General features: G+C 35.5%; 4 protein-coding genes across 4 annotated transcripts in view; 3 read left to right on the plus strand and 1 right to left on the minus strand.

The window, feature by feature from the left end:
• The window catches only part of Grip (Glutamate receptor interacting protein), an 87,057-nt gene extending 71,862 nt beyond the window's left edge, over positions 1-15,195 (minus strand). The window contains exon 1 of the mRNA XM_064075898.1: positions 14,981-15,195. Within this exon, the coding sequence (XP_063931968.1) occupies positions 14,981-15,062 (82 nt within the window). The 5' untranslated portion in view covers positions 15,063-15,195. The remainder of the gene's footprint in view (positions 1-14,980) is intronic.
• LOC135135459 (BTB/POZ domain-containing protein 9-like) lies at positions 472-1,905 on the plus strand. Its single transcript, XM_064064521.1, has 7 exons — positions 472-612; positions 698-766; positions 819-888; positions 941-1,194; positions 1,243-1,504; positions 1,557-1,766; positions 1,820-1,905. The coding sequence occupies exons 1-6, from the start codon at positions 475-477 to the stop codon at positions 1,742-1,744; spliced, it is 981 nt and encodes a 326-aa protein (XP_063920591.1). The 5' UTR covers positions 472-474; the 3' UTR covers positions 1,745-1,766; positions 1,820-1,905.
• LOC135135469 (BTB/POZ domain-containing protein 9-like) lies at positions 3,265-5,550 on the plus strand. Its single transcript, XM_064064531.1, has 11 exons — positions 3,265-3,475; positions 3,531-3,599; positions 3,648-3,717; positions 3,765-4,021; positions 4,071-4,332; positions 4,390-4,588; positions 4,639-4,798; positions 4,850-4,971; positions 5,017-5,111; positions 5,175-5,389; positions 5,442-5,550. Exons 1-11 carry the CDS (start codon positions 3,338-3,340, stop codon positions 5,496-5,498), a joined length of 1,644 nt encoding a protein of 547 aa, XP_063920601.1. The 5' UTR covers positions 3,265-3,337; the 3' UTR covers positions 5,499-5,550.
• On the plus strand, positions 12,752-14,984 carry LOC135143996 (BTB/POZ domain-containing protein 9-like). The gene is made up of 11 exons (XM_064075916.1): positions 12,752-12,915; positions 12,976-13,044; positions 13,091-13,160; positions 13,212-13,468; positions 13,518-13,779; positions 13,831-14,032; positions 14,084-14,243; positions 14,295-14,416; positions 14,461-14,555; positions 14,618-14,832; positions 14,885-14,984. Exons 1-11 carry the CDS (start codon positions 12,778-12,780, stop codon positions 14,954-14,956), a joined length of 1,662 nt encoding a protein of 553 aa, XP_063931986.1. The 5' UTR covers positions 12,752-12,777; the 3' UTR covers positions 14,957-14,984.
• Positions 15,196-21,640: the final 6,445 nt, after the last annotated feature.

Here is a 21,640-nt window from a genome sequence, read left to right on the forward strand (position 1 = left end):
TTTACAGTTAAGCTAAAAATTCACTTGTTTTTATGACTTTTAACAGTCTCTTAAACAAAGTCTAACTTGTTCTGAGTTCACATCCAAAATGGTTAACTCTGCAACAGATCCTGTGACTGTCAACGATACCACAAATTTAGTCAAACATATTTCAGAACTTTACTTGACTGAAAAATAGTCAGATGTCACTTTAACTGTTGGCATGGAACAAATCTTTGGTTATAAAATAAAGTAGATTTTTATCACGACATTGGTGCTCACAGATGGACAAAATTACTCAGGTTTTCTTTTTATCTACACTAGGTATATATGATAATGTTTCCGCACAAAAGATTAAACTACAAATAAAAACAGAATGTTTTGACGGATGTTGATTACAGATTTCCTGTATAGAAAGTATAAAAACATCGAAAAATTCGATACTTTTTAGTGTTTTTGTTTGATTCCCTTTAACCTAATTGTGTGGTTGTTAAAATGGTTAACCCAGAAGGAAATACTATTACAATTCACGATACCACCAAGCTGGTGAAAGACATTTCATCACTTTTTTTGAGTGAAACATTTTCGGACGTCACTTTAATTGTCGACAACGAAAGATTCTTTGCTCATAAGGTAAAAATATTTTTTTAAATATATAGTCTAATTTCAACAAATGGTTTCAAATTGAAAGAATTTCAACTGTAACAAAATCACTTAGGTCATCCTTGCTGCACGAAGCTCATACTTTGAAGGCCTTCTTTACGATGGAGGAAATGAAATAGAACAAGTACGTTACATTAAAAAAACACTAACTTGCTAAAACATGCTTCTATTTTTAGTCAGAACTGACAATATCTCTAGACGCTTCACCTGATGCCTTCCGAAATGTTCTTAAATTTCTTTACACAGGTACCTCGAACGAAAAAGTTTTCAAAAATTTATTAATTTATTGTTTTTCCAGGTAGCATCACCATAAGCCCGTCAGACTTAGACGTCAGTCTAGACCTGATCAATTTAGCTCATCAGTGTACAGTCACTGATTTAGAATACGCTCTAGGAAATAAAATAAAATCTTCACTCAGCCTCAAGAACATTTACTCGATCCTTAATACGGCCAATTTGTACGACTTGGTGCACCTTCGCGATGGCTGTCATTCTTTTGCGGACCAACACGCTTCCGAAATTATCGACAATTGTTTCGAGGGCTTGAGTCAAGTAAAACCAAAATAACTGACTTTCTAAATATTCATAAATTTTTTGCAGAAATCTTTAATAACGGTGTTGGGAAGAGACACGTTTTTTGCTCCCGAACTAGAAATTTTTAAAAGTGTAGCTCGATGGTGTCAAAAAAATAATGATGTAGCTGGTTTGGTGGTCAAATGTGTCCGGTTATCTTGGCTGAGTGTTACAGAAATTGTGTCCACAGTGTGGCCTTCAAAACTTGTAGACTGTGAAGATTTACTTCAAGCAATTGCAGAAGTTGTAGATGTCAAACCGAGAAAATACAAATGCAGAGCACAGTTATGTAAGAGTGGTCACGTTATATTTGGATTCAAAATTTTTATTGAAATTTGTAGTGAGTGGTGTCAATCTTGCGACCTCCGAACATAAAGCTGTGGTAATAACTGGACGAAGAAACATCACGGAATTGTTGGCTGGCAATAGAAATATCGGTTTACACGCAGACCATGACATTAACCCCAGTGAAAAGAATGGAATAACGATTAAATCGGCCACGCTTTCGTTATTAATCACATTCATATGATGTTGTGGGATGGTGAAGTGAGGTAAGAATTGTAAGTAAATTCAAGAAAAGAGTTAACAGTACACAACTGCACAGATTTTATCAATACTATATCGAAGTCTCAACTGATCAGAAAAACTGGAAGAAAGTGATAGATTACAGACAATATGCATGTCGCTCAGTCCAGAATCTTTATTTCGAAAAAGTGATAGCACAGTATATCAGAGTTGTTGGTACACATAACAGTAGACATCCTGTAAAATCGTTCTGTGGTGATAAAAATTGTTCTAAAATTTAAACTTCTAGGAATTTCATCTTGTATTTTTTGAAGCTTATTTGAAAGACACTATACCAAGAATTGTAAACGCCATTGTTTGCCCCACAACAAATGTTGCTACAGTAGATAAAAAAGCAACAGTTGTGGATGGGTTTGTATTGTTTCATATTTATTACAAAGTTTTAATTTAAAAATATATATTTAATTAACTTAAAAATGTTTTATAACAGAGTTAATGGAGCTGCTCTTCTCGATGGAATAACTTCCAATTATAATAATTTTACTTACCACGCTGTCGGTTCTGGAGGTATAGTAGTCCAATTAGGTGAGTTTCAAAATTAAATACTAATACCTTTCTTCATAACAAACCAAGGTATTCCTTAACGCATTCATACCCACAAAGTAAGTTAAGATAACTCAACACGTTTCATATTCGTTGTAGCACAACCATTTATGCTCCCTAGCATGAAATTTTTATTGTGGGATAAAGACGGTCGCTTCTATAAATATTATGTAGAAGTTTCAATCAATAAGTCTGAATGGATCATGATAGCTGACCATCGAAATGAAGAAAACAAATCTTGGCAAATAATTCGTTTTTCTGAAAGACCTGTTGTCTATGTAAGAATGACCGGGACGGGAGCTTCCGCTGAAGCTGGAAATGTACGTTACATACTAATAATAATGTTGCTTTTTATATTTGTTGTTACTTATTGTTCAGTATCTACACTTGCTACATTTTGAATGTCCAGCCAGTGATGAAGGAAAAACCTACAAATGAAGAACTTTATACCGAGATTTTTCGTGTAATGAATGAAATAAAAAGAATAATGAATTAATACATATACCTAATACTTACACCAGTTTAGTTTGTCAGATCTCCCCTAGCGCAGTCTCCACAAAAAAACAAATATTTAGTTGAAATTTGAGCTAAATAACTTATTAATTCCACAGTGATAGTATACATTTTGGCATACCTTACATCTTGATATGACAAGACACGTTGCTGTTTTTTTTAATTTTAAAGTAATTTCATCTTGAATATCCAACTATTGACGATTTCAAAAGCTACTAGTACAAATGCAAAACGCTCAGCCGTTACCGGACCACTTTCAGCAAATTTTGGATGTAGATATATTACACAGTCCGCAGACGAAATTTGCTTTAAATTTTTTTAACGCAGTGGCCAAACTACCACAAGACTGATAAAAGTGATGACAAAGGATGTTGGTTTCGCATTTCCTGATTCGTCTTGTGCTATAAATTGGACTTGTGACTACGACCTTCACCAGTTTCGTAAATAAAGTCAAATTACTCGTTCTGGGTTCACATTCAAAATGGTTAACTCTGCAACAGATCCTGTGACTGTCAACGATACCACAAAGTTGGTCAAAGATATTGCAGAACTTTACTTGAGCGAAAAATTCTCAGATATCACTTTAATTGTTGGCAAGGAAAAAATCTTTGCTCACAAGGTAAGGGAGAGTTTTGTTACGACATTGGTGCTCCAAAGTGGACAAAACGTTTCAGGTTATTCTTGCTGCACGAAGTGAGTACTTTGAAGGACTCCTCTATGAAGACGGAAGAGGAACAGATCAGGTAAAACTCCTAAACCAAGTAACGTAAGTGTAAAAATTTTAATTCTAGTCAGAACTTGAAATAACGCTGGATACTACTCCCGCCGCCTTGCGAAACGTCCTCAGATTCCTCTACACAGGTTGCTATTAGTTTTTTTTTTTTCCAAAAAATCAAACATTGTTTCAGGTAGCATCACGATAACCTCTTCCGACTTGGACTCTATTTTAGAACTCATCGGATTGGCGCACCAGTTCTCGCTCACCGACTTAGAAGTTGCTGCAGGTAACAAAATAAAATCCAATCTAAACCTCAAAAACATTTGTACGGTTTTGAATACTGCGAATTTATATGAATTGACTGAACTCCGAGATGCTTGTCACTCATTCATGGACCAACATGCTTCAGAAATCCTCAACGATGATTGTTTCAACAATTTGAGTCAAGTAAAACCAAAATGACGCGTTTTTCAATATATTGACATGTATTTTACAGAAATCCTTGATTAAATTGTTGGAAAGAGACACGTTTTTTGCTCCTGAAATTGACATTTTTAAAGGTGTAGCCCAATGGTGTCGAAGTAATAACTACATTTCTGGTTTAGTAGTGAAATGTGTTCGACTATCTTGGTTGAGTGTCGTAGAAATTGTATCGATAGTGTGGCCTTTGAAACTTGTCGCTTGTGAAGATTTGCTTCAAGCTATCGCCGAAATTGTGGAAGTTAAACCCAAAACGTCGAGCTGCAGGGCAAAACTAAGTATATAATTTTAATTATAAAATGTTTTATCTGGTTATGATTAACATTTTTTTTAAGTGGTGGATATAAATGTTGCCACGGCTGAATACAATGCTAAAGTACTTACAGGCTACTCCACTTATCTATTGGCTGGAAATAGAGACGTAAATAGATACTCAACGTCGACTCTAGGCGATAAAGATGGATTTACTATTAAATTTGGTACTCCGGTTTTGATTAACCATATCAGTACGCAGTTGTGGGATAAGGACTTTAGGTAAAATCACCTATGTGTACTTGAATGAATTATTTAAACCACTTACGCAGATTCTATCAATATTACGTGGAAGTATCAACGGACCAAAAGCACTGGGAGAAAGTTATTGATTATCAAGAGTATTCATGCCGATCATTCCAAAATTTGTATTTTGAGGACCGTGTAGTACAGTTTGTCAGACTCGTTGGGACTCGCGACACTGCTGAGCCTGTAAATATTACGTTTAAATGGCACCGGAAGTGTTTATCTTGATATTTTTAGGGTTTCCATCTCGTTTTTTTTGAGGCTTATTTTAAGCGAAACGTTCCCAAAATTTTAAACGGCATAATCCGACCCACAACTAACGTAGCTACTACAGCCAAAAGCGCGGTTGTTATTGAGGGGTAAGTAAGTCTTTTTTGAAACCACAATAAAATGTTATAATGTAGAACAAATGGTGGAGCTTTACTGGACGGTGTTACAGCCAATTATAGTAATTATGCTAAACACGGAATAGGTTCGGGAGGTATCGTAGTCCAGCTAGGTGAGTGACTTTTCACTTCAACCCACCGAAGTCTACATTTTCAACTATATCAACAATTTGTAGGTCAACCCTATATAATCTCAAGCATGAAACTTCTACTATGGGACCAAGACACTCGAACCTACAAATACTACGTCGAAACTTCTGTCAATAAAAGCGAATGGACCATAGTTGCAGATCACAGAAACGAAGAAAGTAAATCCTGGCAAGTTTTACGTTTTTCCGAAAGACCCGTCGTTTTTATAAGAATAACGGGAACCTCGAACAGCGCTAACAGTGTTTGTAGTGTGTTTTTCAAACTGTCGCTTGTAATTAATTTTGTTTGTGCAGGAATTCCATCTGCTGCACTTTGAGTGTCCTGCTAGCGAGGAGGCAAAAACATACTAAAACGCATTTAAATACTTTGTAAAAATAACAAGAATAAAAACTAACCCTGTAACTCTGTTATTTGTTCTTTTTCCCGATTGTTGTAATGTGGCTATTTCTAAAAGTACACTCCACAGTTTTCGTCAATCTTATTTAACTGTGTCTGTACAAATGTGATTTCAAACATATATTAATGCATAGGCACAATGCAAAACTAAAACTAATTTCAGTTTTTTCTGTAAGTGGATTCATTCTGTTAAAAAAATATATGAAAGAATTTTCCTACATAAGAATTTGTAGAATATGTGAAATTACAAATCACTTGTTGTTTAAATGGGTGAGACATGTTTATTTATGAGGTGCTTTTAGTGTAAGAGTTAGTCATTAGAGTTCTTTAATGGGAAATGTAGAATTTGTATTTTAAAAAAAGTTTTTTTAGTTCATTTTAAATGTCGAAGTACCATGATGATCGAGAAAAGAACTTGTCTACCAACATTTGAAATTTAACGTTTGAAAAATTATGTTGGCAAACCATAATTCCTTGTTCGGTTTGACAGTTGCAGTCAAATCAAAGTCCCTTTGCGGACAACTAACTGTCAAACAAACTGTCAAAAAGCAGCAACATCATTATTTGAACAACAAATTTCATAGCCTACTAGACGATGTTTTCACTTTTGATATACTAATACACCGGTTCTTAGAGTATATGACAGAGTTCGAGATGTTATAAAGCCGTTTGTTATTAAATTGATTGTTTTTTTTTTGTTTCAAAACATTTTTTTATGTTTTTTTATTGTTATAAATATTTAACAGTTTTAATTCAATAAGGAGTTAAAATATAATTTTTTCCGTAAATTAGCAAGTATTCGTTATTTGAGTCAGTTTCTTTAGGAATTTTTAGGTTTAAAGATAGTTCGACTGGAAGATAACGAATATTTCAACATCGTAACCTCAAAATTTTGAATACAGATTAAAAAAATTGGTCGAAAGTTATTTCGACAAAACTTCTCTGAAAAATGATAAAATTTGATTTTGCGGAGTTTCGTGATAACCTCTATAGAATAAAAACAATATAGAAGGTACTAGTCACAGTGTAGTAGAAAAAAATAAGGTTTCAGCTTCTTAAAAAAAGATACTTGGGGCCCCTGAGAAGTTTGCGTCTTCTTTAAAAACGAACAGTTGGAACCCCTAAGAAGGTTTCACATTCTTAAAAAAAGACATTTTGGCGCCCCCGAGTACGTTTTACATTTTTAAAAAAGACAGTTGGGACCCGCGAGAAGGTTTCAAATTAAAAAGACAGACATTTGGGGCCCCCGAGAATGTTTTACATTTTTAAAAAAGACAGTTGGTACCCCCAATAAGGTTTCACATTCTAAAAAAAGCATTTGGCGCCCCGAGAAGGTTTTATATTTTTAAAAAAGACAATTGGGACCCCCAAGAAAGATCCTAATTCTTCAAAAAATACATTTGGGGTCCTTAGAAGGTTTTACAATAAAAAAATGATGTTTGGCGCCCCCGAGAAGGTTTTACATTTTTAAAAAAGACAATTGAGACCCCCGAGAAGGTTTCATATTCTTAAAAAAATACATTTGGGGCCCTCGAGAAGGTTTTACATTAAAAAAAACAGTTGAGCTCTCCGAGAATGTTCCACATTAAAAAAAAAAAGACATTTGGTACCCCGGAGAAGCTTTTACATTAAAAAAGATAGTTGGGATTCCCGATAAGGTTTCATATTAAAAAAAAATACATTTGAGAGTCCCGAGAAGGTTTTACATTAAAAAAACAGTTGGGACCTCCGAGAAGGCCGTATAAAAAAAGACATTTGGTACCCCGGAGAAGCTTTTACATTAAAAAAGACAATTGGGATCCCCAAGAAGGTTTCATATTAAAAAAAAATACATTTGAGACTCCCGAGAAGGTTTTACATAAAAAAAAACTGTTGGGACCACCGAGAAAGTATCACATTAAAAAAAAGACATTTGGCGCCCCCAAGAAGGTTCTACATTTTAAAGAAAAGACAGTTGGGACTCCGGGAAAGTTTCACATTCTTCAAAAAAAAATTTGGCACCCCTGAGAAAGTTTTAGATTTTTAAAAACGACAATTGGGACCTCTGAGACGGATTCATATTCTAAAAAAAATATATTTGGGGCCCCGAGAAGGTTTTATATTTTTAAAAAAGACAATTGAGACCCCCAAGAAAGATCCTTATTCTTCAAAAAATACATTTGGGGTCCTTAGAAGGTTTTACAATAAAAAAATGACGTTTGGCGCCCCCGAGAAGGTTTTACATTTTTAAAAAAGACAATTGAGACCCCCGAGAAGGTTTCATATTCTTAAAAAAATACATTTGGGGCCCTCGAGAAGGTTTTACATTAAAAAAAAACAGTTGGGACCTCCGAGAAGGCATTTTTAAAAAAGACAGTTGGTACTTCCACGAAGGTTTCACATTCTAAAAAAAACATTTGGCACCCCGAGAAAGTTTTATATTTAAAAAAAAAGACAATTGAGACCCCCAAGAAAGAGCCTTATACTTCAAAAAATACATTTGGTGCCCTTTAGAAGGTTTTACAATAAAAAAATTACATTTGGCGTCCCCGAGAAGGTTTTACATTTTTAAAAAAGACAATCGGGAACACCGAGAAGGTTTCATATTCTTAAAAAAATACATTTGGGGCCCTCGAGAAGGTTTTACATTAAAAAAAACAGTTGGGACCTCCGAGAAGTTTTCACATTAAAAAAATACATTTGGGGCCTCCGAGAAGGTTTTACATTAAAAAAAACAGTTGAGCCCTCCGAGAATGTTCCACATTAAAAAAAAAAGACATTTGGTACCCCGGAGAAGCTTTTACATTAAAAAAGATAGTTGGGATTCCCGGTATCACATTAAAAAAAAGACATTTGGCGCCCCCGAGAAGGTTCTACATTTTAAAGAAAAGACAGTTGGGACCCCCAAGAAGGTTTCACATTCTTAAAAAAACATTTGGCACCCCTGAGAAAGTTTTACATTTTTAAAAACGACAATTGGGACCTCTGAAAAGGTTTCATATCCTAAAAAAATACATTTGGGGCCCCCGAGAAGGTTTTACAATAAAAAAAGACATTTGGCGCCCAGAAGAAGGTTTTACATTTAAAAAAAAACAATTGGGACCCCCCTCAGAAAGTTTCATATTCTTAAAAAAATACATTTGGGGCCCTCGAGAAAGTTTTACATTTAAAAAAAAAACAGTTGAGAGTTCCGGAAGGTTTCACATTAAAAAAATACATTTGCGTCTCCGAGAAGGTTTTACATTAAACAAAAACAGTTGAGCTCTCCGAGAAGGTTCCACATTAAAAAAAAGACATTTGGCACCCCAGAGAAGCTTTTACATTAAAAAAGACAATTGGGATCCCCGATAAGGTTTCATATTTAAAAAAATATATATTTGAGGCTCCCGAGGTTTTACATTAAAAAAAAACAGTTGGGACCTCCGTGAAAGTATCACATTAAAAAAAAGACATTTGGCGCCCCCGAGAAGGTTCTACATTTTAAATAAAAGACAGTTGGCCTCCCCGGAAAGGTTTCATATTCTTAAAAAAACATTTGGCGCCCCCGTGAAAGTTTTACATTTTTAAAAAAGACAATTGGGACGTATGTGAAGGTTTCATATTCTAAAAAAAATACATTTGCCCCCCCCCCCCCCGAGAAGGTTTTACATTAAAAAAAAAACAGTTGAACCCTCCGAGAAGGTTCCACATTAAAAAAAAGACATTTGGTACCCCGGTGAAACTTTTACATTAAAAAAGACAACTGAGATCTCCGAGAAGGTTTTACATTAAAAAAACTGTTGGACCTCCGAGAAGGTCACATAAAAAAAAGACTTTTGGTACCCTGGAGAAGCTTTTACATTAAAAAAGACAACTGGGATCCCCAAGAAAGTTTCATATTTAAAAAAAAATACATTTGAGGCTCCGGAGAAGGTTTTACTTAAAAAAAAACAGTTGGGACCTCCGAGAAGGTATCACATTAAAAAAAAAGACATTTGGCGCCCCCGAGAAGGTTCTACATTTTAAATAAAAGACAGTTGGCCTCCCCGGGAAGGTTTCATATTCTTAAAAAAACATTTGGCGCCCCCGAGAAAGTTTTACATTTTTAAAAAAGACAATTGGGACGTATGAGAAGGTTTCATATTCTAAAAAAAATACATTTGGCCCTCCCGAGAAGGTTTTACATTTTTAAAAAGGACAATTGGGCCCCCCCGAGAAAGTTTCATATTGTTAAAAAAATACGTTTGGAGCCCTCGAGAAGGTTTTACATTAAAAAAAAAACAGTTGAACCCTCCGAGAAGGTTCCACATTAAAAAAAAGACATTTGGTACCCCGGAGAAACTTTTACATTAAAAAAGACAACTGAGATCTCCGAGAAGGTTTTACATTAAAAAAACTGTTGGACCTCCGAGAAGGTCGCATAAAAAAAAGACTTTTGGTACCCTGGAGAAGCTTTTACATTAAAAAAGACAACTGGGATCCCCAAGAAAGTTTCATATTAAAAAAAAAATACATTTGAGGCTCCGGAGAAGGTTTTACTTAAAAAAAAACAGTTGGGACCTCCGAGAAGGTATCACATTAAAAAAAAAGACATTTGGCGCCCCCGAGAAGGTTCTACATTTTAAATAAAAGACAGTTGGCCTCCCCGGGAAGGTTTCATATTCTTAAAAAAACATTTGGCGCCCCCGAGAAAGTTTTACATTTTTAAAAAAGACAATTGGGACGTATGAGAAGGTTTCATATTCTAAAAAAAATACATTTGGCCCTCCCGAGAAGGTTTTACATTTTTAAAAAGGACAATTGGGCCCCCCCGAGAAAGTTTCATATTGTTAAAAAAATACGTTTGGAGCCCTCGAGAAGGTTTTACATTAAAAAAAAAACAGTTGAACCCTCCGAGAAGGTTCCACATTAAAAAAAAGACATTTGGTACCCCGGAGAAACTTTTACATTAAAAAAGACAACTGAGATCTCCGAGAAGGTTTTACATTAAAAAAACTGTTGGACCTCCGAGAAGGTCGCATAAAAAAAAGACTTTTGGTACCCTGGAGAAGCTTTTACATTAAAAAAGACAACTGGGATCCCCAAGAAAGTTTCATATTTAAAAAAAAATACATTTGAGGCTCCGGAGAAGGTTTTACTTAAAAAAAAACAGTTGGGACCTCCGAGAAGGTATCACATTAAAAAAAAAGACATTTGGCGCCCCCGAGAAGGTTCTACATTTCAAAGAAAAGACAGTTGGGGCCCCAGGAAGGTTTCACATTCTTAAAAAAAACATTTGGCGCCCCCGAGAAAGTTTACATTTTTAAAAAAGCAATTGGAACGTCTGAGAAAGTTTCATATTCTAAAAAAAATACATTTGGAGCCCCCGAGAAGGTTTTACATTAAAAAAAAACAGTTGGGACCTCCAGGAAGGTTTCACATTCTTAAAAAAAAGACATTTGGCGCTCCCGAGTAATAGTAATAGTAATTTATTTGTGTTAATTGCGCAAAGCGCTTACACTCGTCAATATAAACATAACCTATTATATATGCATATTTAAATACATAGGTACACATCTTAGATGCCAATCTATTGAATATAGTAAACACATTTAGTAAAAAAGAAACGCACATATCCTAGATTCACATTCTAAAGAGAAGGAGAATATATGATAACACGGCATATATTTAACACTTTTAAATATATCTGCATTTCAATATTCTTCTACACTGTAAAAAGCCCGCTTCAACTCTGCATAATGTTTTTGCAAAAATTTGGACGATTAGGGAAAAACTAAAAGTGGACTCGTACACCACACTTATAGGACTATATTGTTCTATAAGAGTTAAATCAAATAAACATGACGTCATCAAATTGTTGGTGGGGATGATTGGCCAAATTTTGGTTAGCATTTAACTAACCATCTACATGATATTTCTAATATACATACAAAATTGACAACAATCGATCCAGCAGTTTCAGAGAATACGTGTCTAATGAAAACAGATACAGACACCAGACAGGCAGACAGAGAGAAACCAGAGACTACTTTTTTCGTACTCTAGAAGTCATGAAACGTCGAGAAAATATAAAAGTAGCCATTCATCCGATGGACTCGATTACTATACTTCCTTGGCTTAAGCTCGGGAAGTAACAAATAATTTTGAAATAATATCGGAGGCTTTCACGGTCGGAAATACATGATCGTGTTCCGGGTTGGGACCGTGTTAATTGAGTTTTGGGCTCAACGTTTCGCACACTTTCGTAAGTGGCATCTTCAGGAGCAGGGTTAAGAAATTAGAAATAAGGCAAAAGAGCACGGTAACTCAGTATGTCAACCATACCAGAGGCGAAACACTTCTGATCATGTAAATAATTTAATGTTTTATGGTGCGGTTTTACATTATTTTATATTTTATGCTACAGTTGTTAGCATGAATTTGGTAATATTATTCAATAAAAACATTTATAAAAAAGAAATGTATTTAAATAATTTGTAGTGTTCTAAAATTTCAAAATTTCTGCTCTTTCTAACAAAAACAGTCACATCAACAATGCGAAAAAGGTAATAAAAAAAAATAATTAAAAGAAACAATTGAATAAAAAACACATGAATTGTAGTTAGCATTGATTTATATAGCCTCAAATATAAACGTGACATTTCTCATGAAAATGGCAGAAATCGCCAAAGCTGGAAATACCAGTTTAAAAAACATGAATTTCAAAGCATACTTGACAAGTTTTTTTTCGATCATATGGTACCTCGAGATATTTCTTTATCCTGTTAGACCTACTACGAAAAAACGATAGCTCACAAGATAAAATTTCTTGACTAATTTTCAGAAGTGACAGTATAGAATCAAGAAAGTACTACAGCCAATAAAATTACAATGAACGAAAAATTATCACAAAAAATTAGTCTAATTTATTAGGTCTCCCCTAGCAAAAAATTCTCATAAAAACAAAATATGTAGTTGAAATTTCAGTTAATAAGCATGTTAATTGTACAATTTTAATTCACCTCTTCCTTGTTGAATATCCTATCATCGACGAATAAAAATCTATATTTCATCACTTTTAACAAATTTCGGATGTAGATTTATAACATTATTCGCAAACCGCATTATTACTACATATTTAACGCATCAACCAAACTACCACAAGACTGATAAATCGGCGAAAAAGGATGTTGGTTAGACATTTCCTGACTCGTCTCGTAGTATAAATTGAACTTGTAAATATGACCTTAACACCTTTTCATACGAAGTCTGACTCTTTCTGGGTTCACACTCAAGATGGTCAACCCTGCAACAGACCCTGTCGTTGTCAACGATACCACAAAGTTGATCAAAGACATTTCAGCGCTTTACTTGAGCGAAAAATTCTCAGATATCACTTTAACTGTTGGCAGTGAAAAAATCTTTGCTCACAAGGTGATAAAAATTTTGAAACATTTTTGTTACGACTGCGTTAACGATGTCAATTTTTTTTAGGTTATTCTGGCTGCACGAAGTGAGTACTTTGAAGGGCTCCTCTATGACGACGGAAAAGAAATAGAACAGGTAAAATTTCGTAAACGTAGCGTAGGTTTAAAAATTTTAATTTCAGCCCGAACTTGAAATGTCGTTAGACACTTCCCCCGCCGCCTTCCGAAACGTTCTCAAATTTCTCTACACAGGTCACTCTTAAATAGTTTTACTTTTTCCAAAAATTCAAAATCGTGTTTCAGGTAGCATCACGATAACTCCTTCAGACTTGGACCCCACTTTAGAACTCATCAGTTTAGCTCATCAGTGCTCCCTCACCGACTTAGAACTTGCTGTAGGAAACAAAATAAAGTCCATTCTAAATCTCAAAAACATTTGTTCCGTTTTGAACGTTGCGAATTTGTACGAATTGACCGAACTTCGTGACGCTTGCCACTCCTTCATGGACCAACACGCTTCAGAGATCATCGACAATGATTGTTTCAAGGACTTGAGTGAAGTAAAACCCGAATGATGTCATTTTGAAAAAACTGATCTGTATTTTACAGAAATCCTTAATTAAATTGTTGGAAAGAGACACGTTTTTTGCTCCCGAAATTGACATTTTTAAAAGTGTGGCCCAGTGGTCTCGAAATAATAACAACACGTCTGGTTTAGTAGTGAAATGTGTTCGACTATCTTGGTTGAGTGTTGTAGATATAGTATCTACAGTGTGGCCTTCGAAACTTGTCGATTGTGAAGATTTACTACAAGCTATCGCCGAAATTGTGGATGTTAAACCGAAAGTGTCGAACTGTAGAGCAAAACTAGGTATTTTATTTTAAATTTAATGTCTATTTGATGTCATTAATTGTTTTTAAGTGGTGGATGTAAATGTTGCCACGGTTGACCACAAAGCTACGGTGATTACAGGTGAAAATACTAGTTATCTGTTAAATGGAAATCGAGACGTAAATAAATACTCCAAGTGCACTGTTGGCAATAAAGATGGATTTACTATTAAATTCGGTTTTCCGGTTTTGATTAACCATATTAATATGCGGTTGTGGGATAACGACTTCAGGTAAAATCACTTATTTCTATTAGAATGAGTAATTTAAAACCAATTATGTAGATTCTATCGATATTACGTGGAAGTTTCAAAGGACCAAAAGCACTGGGAGAAGGTCATTAATTATGAACTGTGTGCATGTCGATCAATCCAAAATTTATATTTTTTGGACCATGTGGTCCAGTTTGTCAGAATCATTGGGACACACAATACTGCAAACAATGTAAATATTAAGTTTAATTGGCACTAGAAGCGTTTCTCTTGACATTTTTAGGATTTTCATCTCATTTATTTTGAAGCTTATTTCAAACAAAATGTTCCCAAAATTTTAAACGGCGTAGTCCGACCCATAACTAACGTAGCTACTGCAGACAAAGGCGCTGCTGTTATTGAGGGGTAAGTAAGTATTTTTTTAACCAAAATAAAAAGCTATCATGCAGGATAAATGGTGGAGCTTTACTAGACGGGGTTACAGCCAATTATAATAATTACACCCGACATGGAATAGGTTCGGGAAGTATCGTAGTTCAGCTAGGTAAGTAATTTTTAGTCCGACCCACCGTAGTCTACATTCCCAACTATATCAACAATTTGTAGCCCAACCCTATATCCTCTCAAGCATGAAACTTCTACTATGGGACCAAGACACTCGAACTTACAAATACTACGTCGAGACTTCTGTAAATAAAACCGAATGGACCATAGTTGCAGATCACAGAAACCAAGAAAGTAAATCCTGGCAAGTTTTACGTTTTTCCGAAAGAGCCGTCGTTTTTATAAGAATAACGGGAACCTCCAACACCGCTAATAATGTTTGTAGTGTGTTTCTCAAACTGTCACTTATAATTAATTTTGTTTGTGCAGGATTTCCATCTGCTGCACTTCGAATGTCCTTCTAGTGACGAGGCAAAAACGCATCAAGACGCACTTAAATAGTTTGTAATAAAGAATAAAACTAACCGTGTAACTCCATCAAGTGTTGTTCTTTTTCCCGACTGTTGTAAATGTGGCTATTTCTCGCAAGTACTTTCCACAGTTTCATGTTGCCGAACAAATCAGTGCATCACATCGACCACTATTGTTTAGTTTTGATTCGGAATAAACAAACACGCGAATCCCGATATTTCGCGCAGTCACTCGTTACATCGTTCCTCTCGTTTAGAGCTAAGTGTAAACACGTGGAACGGCGGAATTTGACTGAAGTCGAGCATGTTTTCAGGGAGGCAGACGCAAGAGTTAGCGAATACACTCAGACATGTGTGGGGTGACAAGTTTAGATAAGATTTAGATGGTGAAAAGCCAGAGCAAGCGGCTCCGAAATAAATTAAGCGATCGTTAAGGAAACGGTGATAAAAAATTATGGCTTTTGGGTGATAACAGGCGATGGGGTGATGGTTATGCATGATCTGGAGCAGACAGGGTTGTCATAAAGGCCAGACGCGACGGGTCTAGATAAAAATTACGCTAAAAAATCGCTCAACTACGAAATAATGACAACATTATGCGTAAAACCACAAAGATAAGAAAGGTTGTCGGAGACAATTATGTTATGTCATTTATTTTATTTTTCTACAAGAACACTAATTATAATTAACCAAATCGGTGGGAAAATGAATACGTATTTGGTTCGTATATGAGAATTTTGTTTGGTTTTTATTAGTAATATGTACTTCTTTATTTTCATTCATTTACTGACCTTATTAAATCCACCTAAACCCAATAAAACTCCTTAAGTACATTTTCGTAATTTAACTCAATTCCCGTTCAGACGTTCAATAAAACATCATTTACTCCAATAACTCTTTAGTTTGCATTTTATTGCGAATTTGTAACATAGTACGTTCACCAGAGAAAGAAATATGTACTTATAAATAATAGTTTATTCCAGCGATTTATCATAAAAACATCAGTTTTTAGCAGAGGTCGGAAGTAAATCAATTACAAATAATTCATTACTGTAATGAATTACTTTCCCTGGGGAATTCAATTACTTTTCCAATTGCTTTCAACTCAAAAGTATTGTTTTGTTTTTCCACTCGGATTGTTTACCTGACCTGTTGGGATTATTATACCTGGTTCATCTCCACAAAGAGATGATTAACACAGTAGAACAGAATTTGTTATGAAATCATGATACATAAGCTCCCCAAATATCATTTTAACGACTTTGAGATGTATTTTTCTGTGAATTGCGTTTCGCATTTCTCTGAAGAATAAGACTGTTAAACTAAAGTCTATAAATATTCACTTTATGGTTTTGAAATTTGCTTTCAAACTTTACTTAACAAGAAGAAAGAAAACAACTTTGGGAAATGTTTTGTGTAATTTGTAAAACCCAATTTTTGCCAGTTAACTTTTTTACAAAATATAATCTTTTTCCACACCCTTTGGTGTGACGCGTCAATTACTTGTACCCATTTTACTAGGAAAATATAAAAACACCGAGTTGTTTTCAGTTTTCAAACTATTATAAGACCGAAAAATCTCGAAAAATATAACTTTCAATAAAATCAATTTCATCAAATAAAATTTAACCATATGTATGGTAACTATACCATACATATGGTTACTATTACTAAATAGTACATACGTATGTATCAATATCAATACATACTGTAGTAATATATTTCAGCAAAACTTATTTTGCAAAACTTAAGTTTTTCGGTTAATTACTAATGGAATTCGCTGGCTTATTTTTATGCTTGTAAGATTCATGTACCTGTGGGATTAGACGTCCCAAACTGGAAAAATATAACTGCTTTCTAGGGTAGTGATTAATACAAAAGCTGGAACTTTCAAAATTTGCATCCACTTTTCGAACAATAAAAATCACTCGGGAAGGGAGGGTACCGAAGTTCTAGTAATTTGCTTCAAATACTTTCAAGTTCTACTTTATCGTGCAACGAAACGTTCCGTGTTCAAAATTACTCTTGTCATTTCTTGTAATAAATCCCAGCCTGATCTTTAGCGCGAGTGAGGCAGATTCAAGGTCCGTCGTTCCTGAAAACAGCGTAAATTTTGTGCACTTTTTAAGTAGTGGTCTTTTCTTATACACCGTTTACTGAGTGGTCACGTGCTTACAGAGTGAACTTCCAAGCTTATACAGGGTTTCTATAAATAATTCTAGGGTCGAAGTAGGTCATGACTACGTGCCGCCTCTCATATTTGAACTCTACTAAATGCCCAAGGACGCATGACAAATACCATACGCATCTGTATAACTGGTTGTCTAAATGTTTCATATCTTATTAAAAAGTAAAACTAATTCATTACAATAAAAAGAAACAAATTTATTGCGGTTTAACGTCACAGCAAATGTTGAAAATGTTCACCATTTTGTTCAAGGCACATGTTCACTCTCTTTTCCATTTCAAAAATGTTCTGTAATCCTTTCGTCAATGCTCATTGTTCAACTTCATGGTGCTCAGGAAATCTTGTCGAAAATATTCGCGAATTCTGTTCAAGTCGTCTCAAATTATTAATAACTTCCTCAGATACTGCAGGTCTTCCAGGAGACTTCCCTTTGTTGACACTGCCACTTTCAACACATCTGTTGATTTACATCTCTAATGTGAGCTTCTAACGATGTTTCTTGAATTATTAAATCACGGTATTTGGCCAGATATTCTTGCTTACAAGCAGTTACAGAAAACACCCACTCTTCGTTTACGAATGTCCCATTGCGATAACAAGACAACAATAAAAACGTCGTGTTCAACAAAATAAACCACTTTCACGGTGTTCGCTTTTAACACAAAAACAAATTTTTTTGAGTTGAGTTTTGAAAACGACTGTTTTATTGTTTGAGCTTCGATCAACGAAAATGACTGTAATTCACGCTTGAAAAACGTTAAAACAATAAAAAGGATGACTTTAAATGACAGGTTACAAATCACATTAATGACAAGTGGGAACTGTCATAGTGAGGCATAATTTCAGCGAAGTGGGATTTTTGAAATCCATGGCCCTTAGAATCATTTATAAAAGTCCTGTACATTACTTAATAAGCATTCACGTTCGGTAGAAGTAACTGAGAGAAACTTTTCTGTGGTTAAGTTGCAATCTTGAGATCACTAGAAATTTAAGATTGGCATCAACTGTCTAATTTTCTAATTCAAATGTCAAATCTGAATTGTGTGGAAAAAAACGAAGTTTTTCTAATTTGAACACGCTTCGTTTCTAGAAAATCCTTAAATACAGCGTGGAAACAGTTTCCATAAAAGTAATCACGAGAAAGCTCATTTTAAAGGAAAAGAAACAAGAAATATTTCGTGGTTTTCAAAAAATTGGGTAAAACGGAAACAGTTAAACTGGTGGCAGAAATATTCTCCGTAAAGTTCGCTAGTGTTGTCGAGTGTTTTTCGAATTTTAAAATAATACAGATACAGCGGCGCTTGTGCCGTTAATGTTATAATCAGAATCAGAAAGACGACTGCGCAGATTTATATACCTACATGCTTTGTTGGTTCCGTTCTACAATTGGTTTTTAAGTTTTATATAATCGTTATTGTTTTGTAAGAGGTAAAACACTTGGCTTTGAAAATAATTGTACATAATACACGTATAAATTTAGGTTTCCGAAGGCGAAGTTTTTCACATTTTAAACACGTTATAGCTGCCAGAATCAAATTTCTAAGGCGGTACCTATCTCCAATTGCGTGATTGTGGTGAAGATTTACTTTTCATTTTCTTGAATGAGACATGGATATACCAGAACGGATCCATGGTGAAATTGTGGATCCATGATGATGACATCAAAGCTTGTCCTCCTAAAAAAACTAGTGAAGGGAAAAGATTCAAAATTTTACATGCGGGTTGCTCTTTGGGCTTTTAGAGGGATGCGATTTTCTCCTTGGTTCAAAAATAGATTCACCAGATTACCACAAAACCATCACATTTTCGATATTTGACCTTTACTTACTTACATGTCACATTTTTGATAGCTACTTTCTGACATTCCAGTAATACATTATACACTAGAACAATTATGTCCGCAGTTACACAGCTTAAAAAAAAAAGTTACCAAATCTAGTTACATCTACCGAACGTGAATTCCTTATACTTACTGTAACATCAAAATTGAACCTATAAAGAAACTTCGACGGGATATTTTGAATTATTTTTACCTGCATATATACAGGGTGTTATTGAAAGGTACGTACAACAAAATAGACAGTTCTTCGCGAAGTCTAAGAAGTCAGAAAAACTTATTTTGTCTTATCAAAATTTTAAGGGGAAAATGAACCCTTATCCAATCTTTTTAGACGCTACTGAAGGATAAATAGGTAATATTAATTAATTTTAGTAAATCCTAGCAACTGTAACAATAAAACCTTTGTCAAGACTAAATGTTGCTGTAGAAACGAAAGATGATCTTTTTATCAGAGGCGTACAACAAATTTGGACATAAATTTTAATAATTTTTATCTCTAAAAGGATAACACTTTTACCTGAACTTTTTTTTTAACTTTTAGCACCCATACTTCGAGACCAATTGCCGATTTTATTTTGTACGTACCTTTCAATAACAGGCTGTATACATCTTCTATTTCCTGTTTTTGAAATAACATACAGTATGAATTAAAACGTCTCTCGTACAGAGCGGCCATGGAAAAAAAATTCTAAAAAATGTAAAGCAACCAGTTTAATATAAATTTATTTGAAAGGATTCAATCGAAACTTTATTATTATACCATAACCAATGGCACGGTATTCAAAAAATTCTAAGGGTACGGATGAACGAGGGGGAACATAGTGCCTTGGTGGAGAAGAAGCAGCGGAAGGAGGAGCGATCCATGTTTTGTTTCTTTTGTAATTTTTATTTACCGTGTTTTTTGGAGGTTTTCCCTTTTTTGTACACGTGCGGTAAGCTGTGCTACCGCCGTCCCCAGTTTCCGGGTGTTTATTTCTTTTAACTGCTGCAAGTTTTTGTAGTCAGATTTCTTATTCAGTTTTATACTGTTGACAGGAAATAAATGCTGAATCTTTTTTTTAATTTCAATAGGAGTACTAAACACATCTCTTTCACACGTGGCTGCTCATGAGATCCATTAAAGATCCGTTTCCCCGGCTACAGTACCCCAGTTACTGGCGCCCGAGCAACCGCCCCCATAGAAGGCGCCAACACTCGTGGCGTGAAGGTGACCCTTCGCCCATGTCTACTTTTTTTGTGACATGGCATATAGAGTCATGGTCGGGGCGGTTGGGTTTCGCCGGTACCTCTTGGAGCTGTGACGTACGTTACCATTTGAACCAACTAGTACCTAGCCGCTTGGGGTGGGAATGACACCCCCACGCCACGAAGTTAACGCTTTTCACGGAAACCGTTGCTCGAGCGCCGACTTCCTCGTCGCCGAAGAAGCGCCGGAGACACGGATGTCCAGTGAGTCTCGTGAGCGATCACGAAATACATAATACAGGTTAAAATTTTGGGTCTCTATTCGACCACCAGGTACACCGGTAAATGAAACTATCTCAAACAAAAAATATATATCGTAATTGATTGGAACGGTCTTCCTCCGGGTTCCTCACCGAAAGGGGTTCCTTCTGGATCTGGCGACAGAATGAAACGGGGACACTTCTCCTCGAAAGTTTGAACGGTGCGCCCTCGGCACGATAAAGACCAATTGTTAAGATCAGCAGCTCATGACGCCTGTTGGCTGCGAACTGACGGTAAAATTTGCCTCATTACAGTGTGTACAATACTGCAACGAAAACCTGGAGTCAGTAACAGTATTGGTTTGGGTTTTGGGAGTTGTAGCGTACGTCAGGGACTAATGTCGTTGAAAACATGCCTAGCGGGTCTTGGCGAAGAGCTTATTTTTTCACCCCACGGGTTAGAACTTTCTACGGGGGTTGCTCAGGCGCCAGTCCCCTCTCCCGAGAGTAAGGAGAAAAATAATACTCAGGTTAAAATTAGACATATTTGGCCTGCCACCAGCATAAAATCTAAATAAGGAAACTAACTAAAAAAACCTTGTAGCAATTAAAAGAGGTATGGCTTCCCTGGTGGCGGCTGTTCGCTGGACGGGATTGCTGCGATTCCTGTGGAGGCGGCGGCGCTGAAGCAGGGACGATATGGGAAGAGTACGCCGAAAGAGATCACGCGGCTCTTATTGCTTATCTTCGCACGTGTACAAAAAAGGCAACATCGTCGACAAAGGTTTGTTTTGTAGGGGACACTCTCTGTATGTAGCGAAAAAATTTCAATTGAAGAAAATGCTAGGATTTTTCGTAGCCTAATCTGATGGAATCCTCTAATTGTTCTGACACTGAGGCTGGTAATACCGGACACTAGGAAGAGTTCGTTGATTTTAACGTTTATGTTTAACATATAAGATTATTTCGAAATATATGTAATAATTGTAACCACGACATCACGTATCGTAGTAAGTGGAAATCTAGAAAAAACAATTTAAAAGTCGAATGGAGCAAGACCCCCATGCACCCTCGATCTATGCCACTGATCCACCTTTTAAACGTTCGAATAAAAACGATGTAAACACTTTCGGTTTCAACCTGGCTTACGAATGATGGTGGAAACATCAGCCACACCATAAAGCATTACTATCTCGACACGCTCTGAATTGGAAAAATTCACCATTGTCAAGGAAGTTAACC

The sequence above is a fragment of the Zophobas morio genome, unplaced genomic scaffold (genome assembly GCF_036711695.1).
Source record: "Zophobas morio isolate AGI-343-1 ecotype UQ-CSIRO unplaced genomic scaffold, CSIRO_AGI_Zmor_V1 ptg000004l, whole genome shotgun sequence".
NCBI classification, from domain to species: domain Eukaryota; kingdom Metazoa; phylum Arthropoda; class Insecta; order Coleoptera; family Tenebrionidae; genus Zophobas; species Zophobas morio.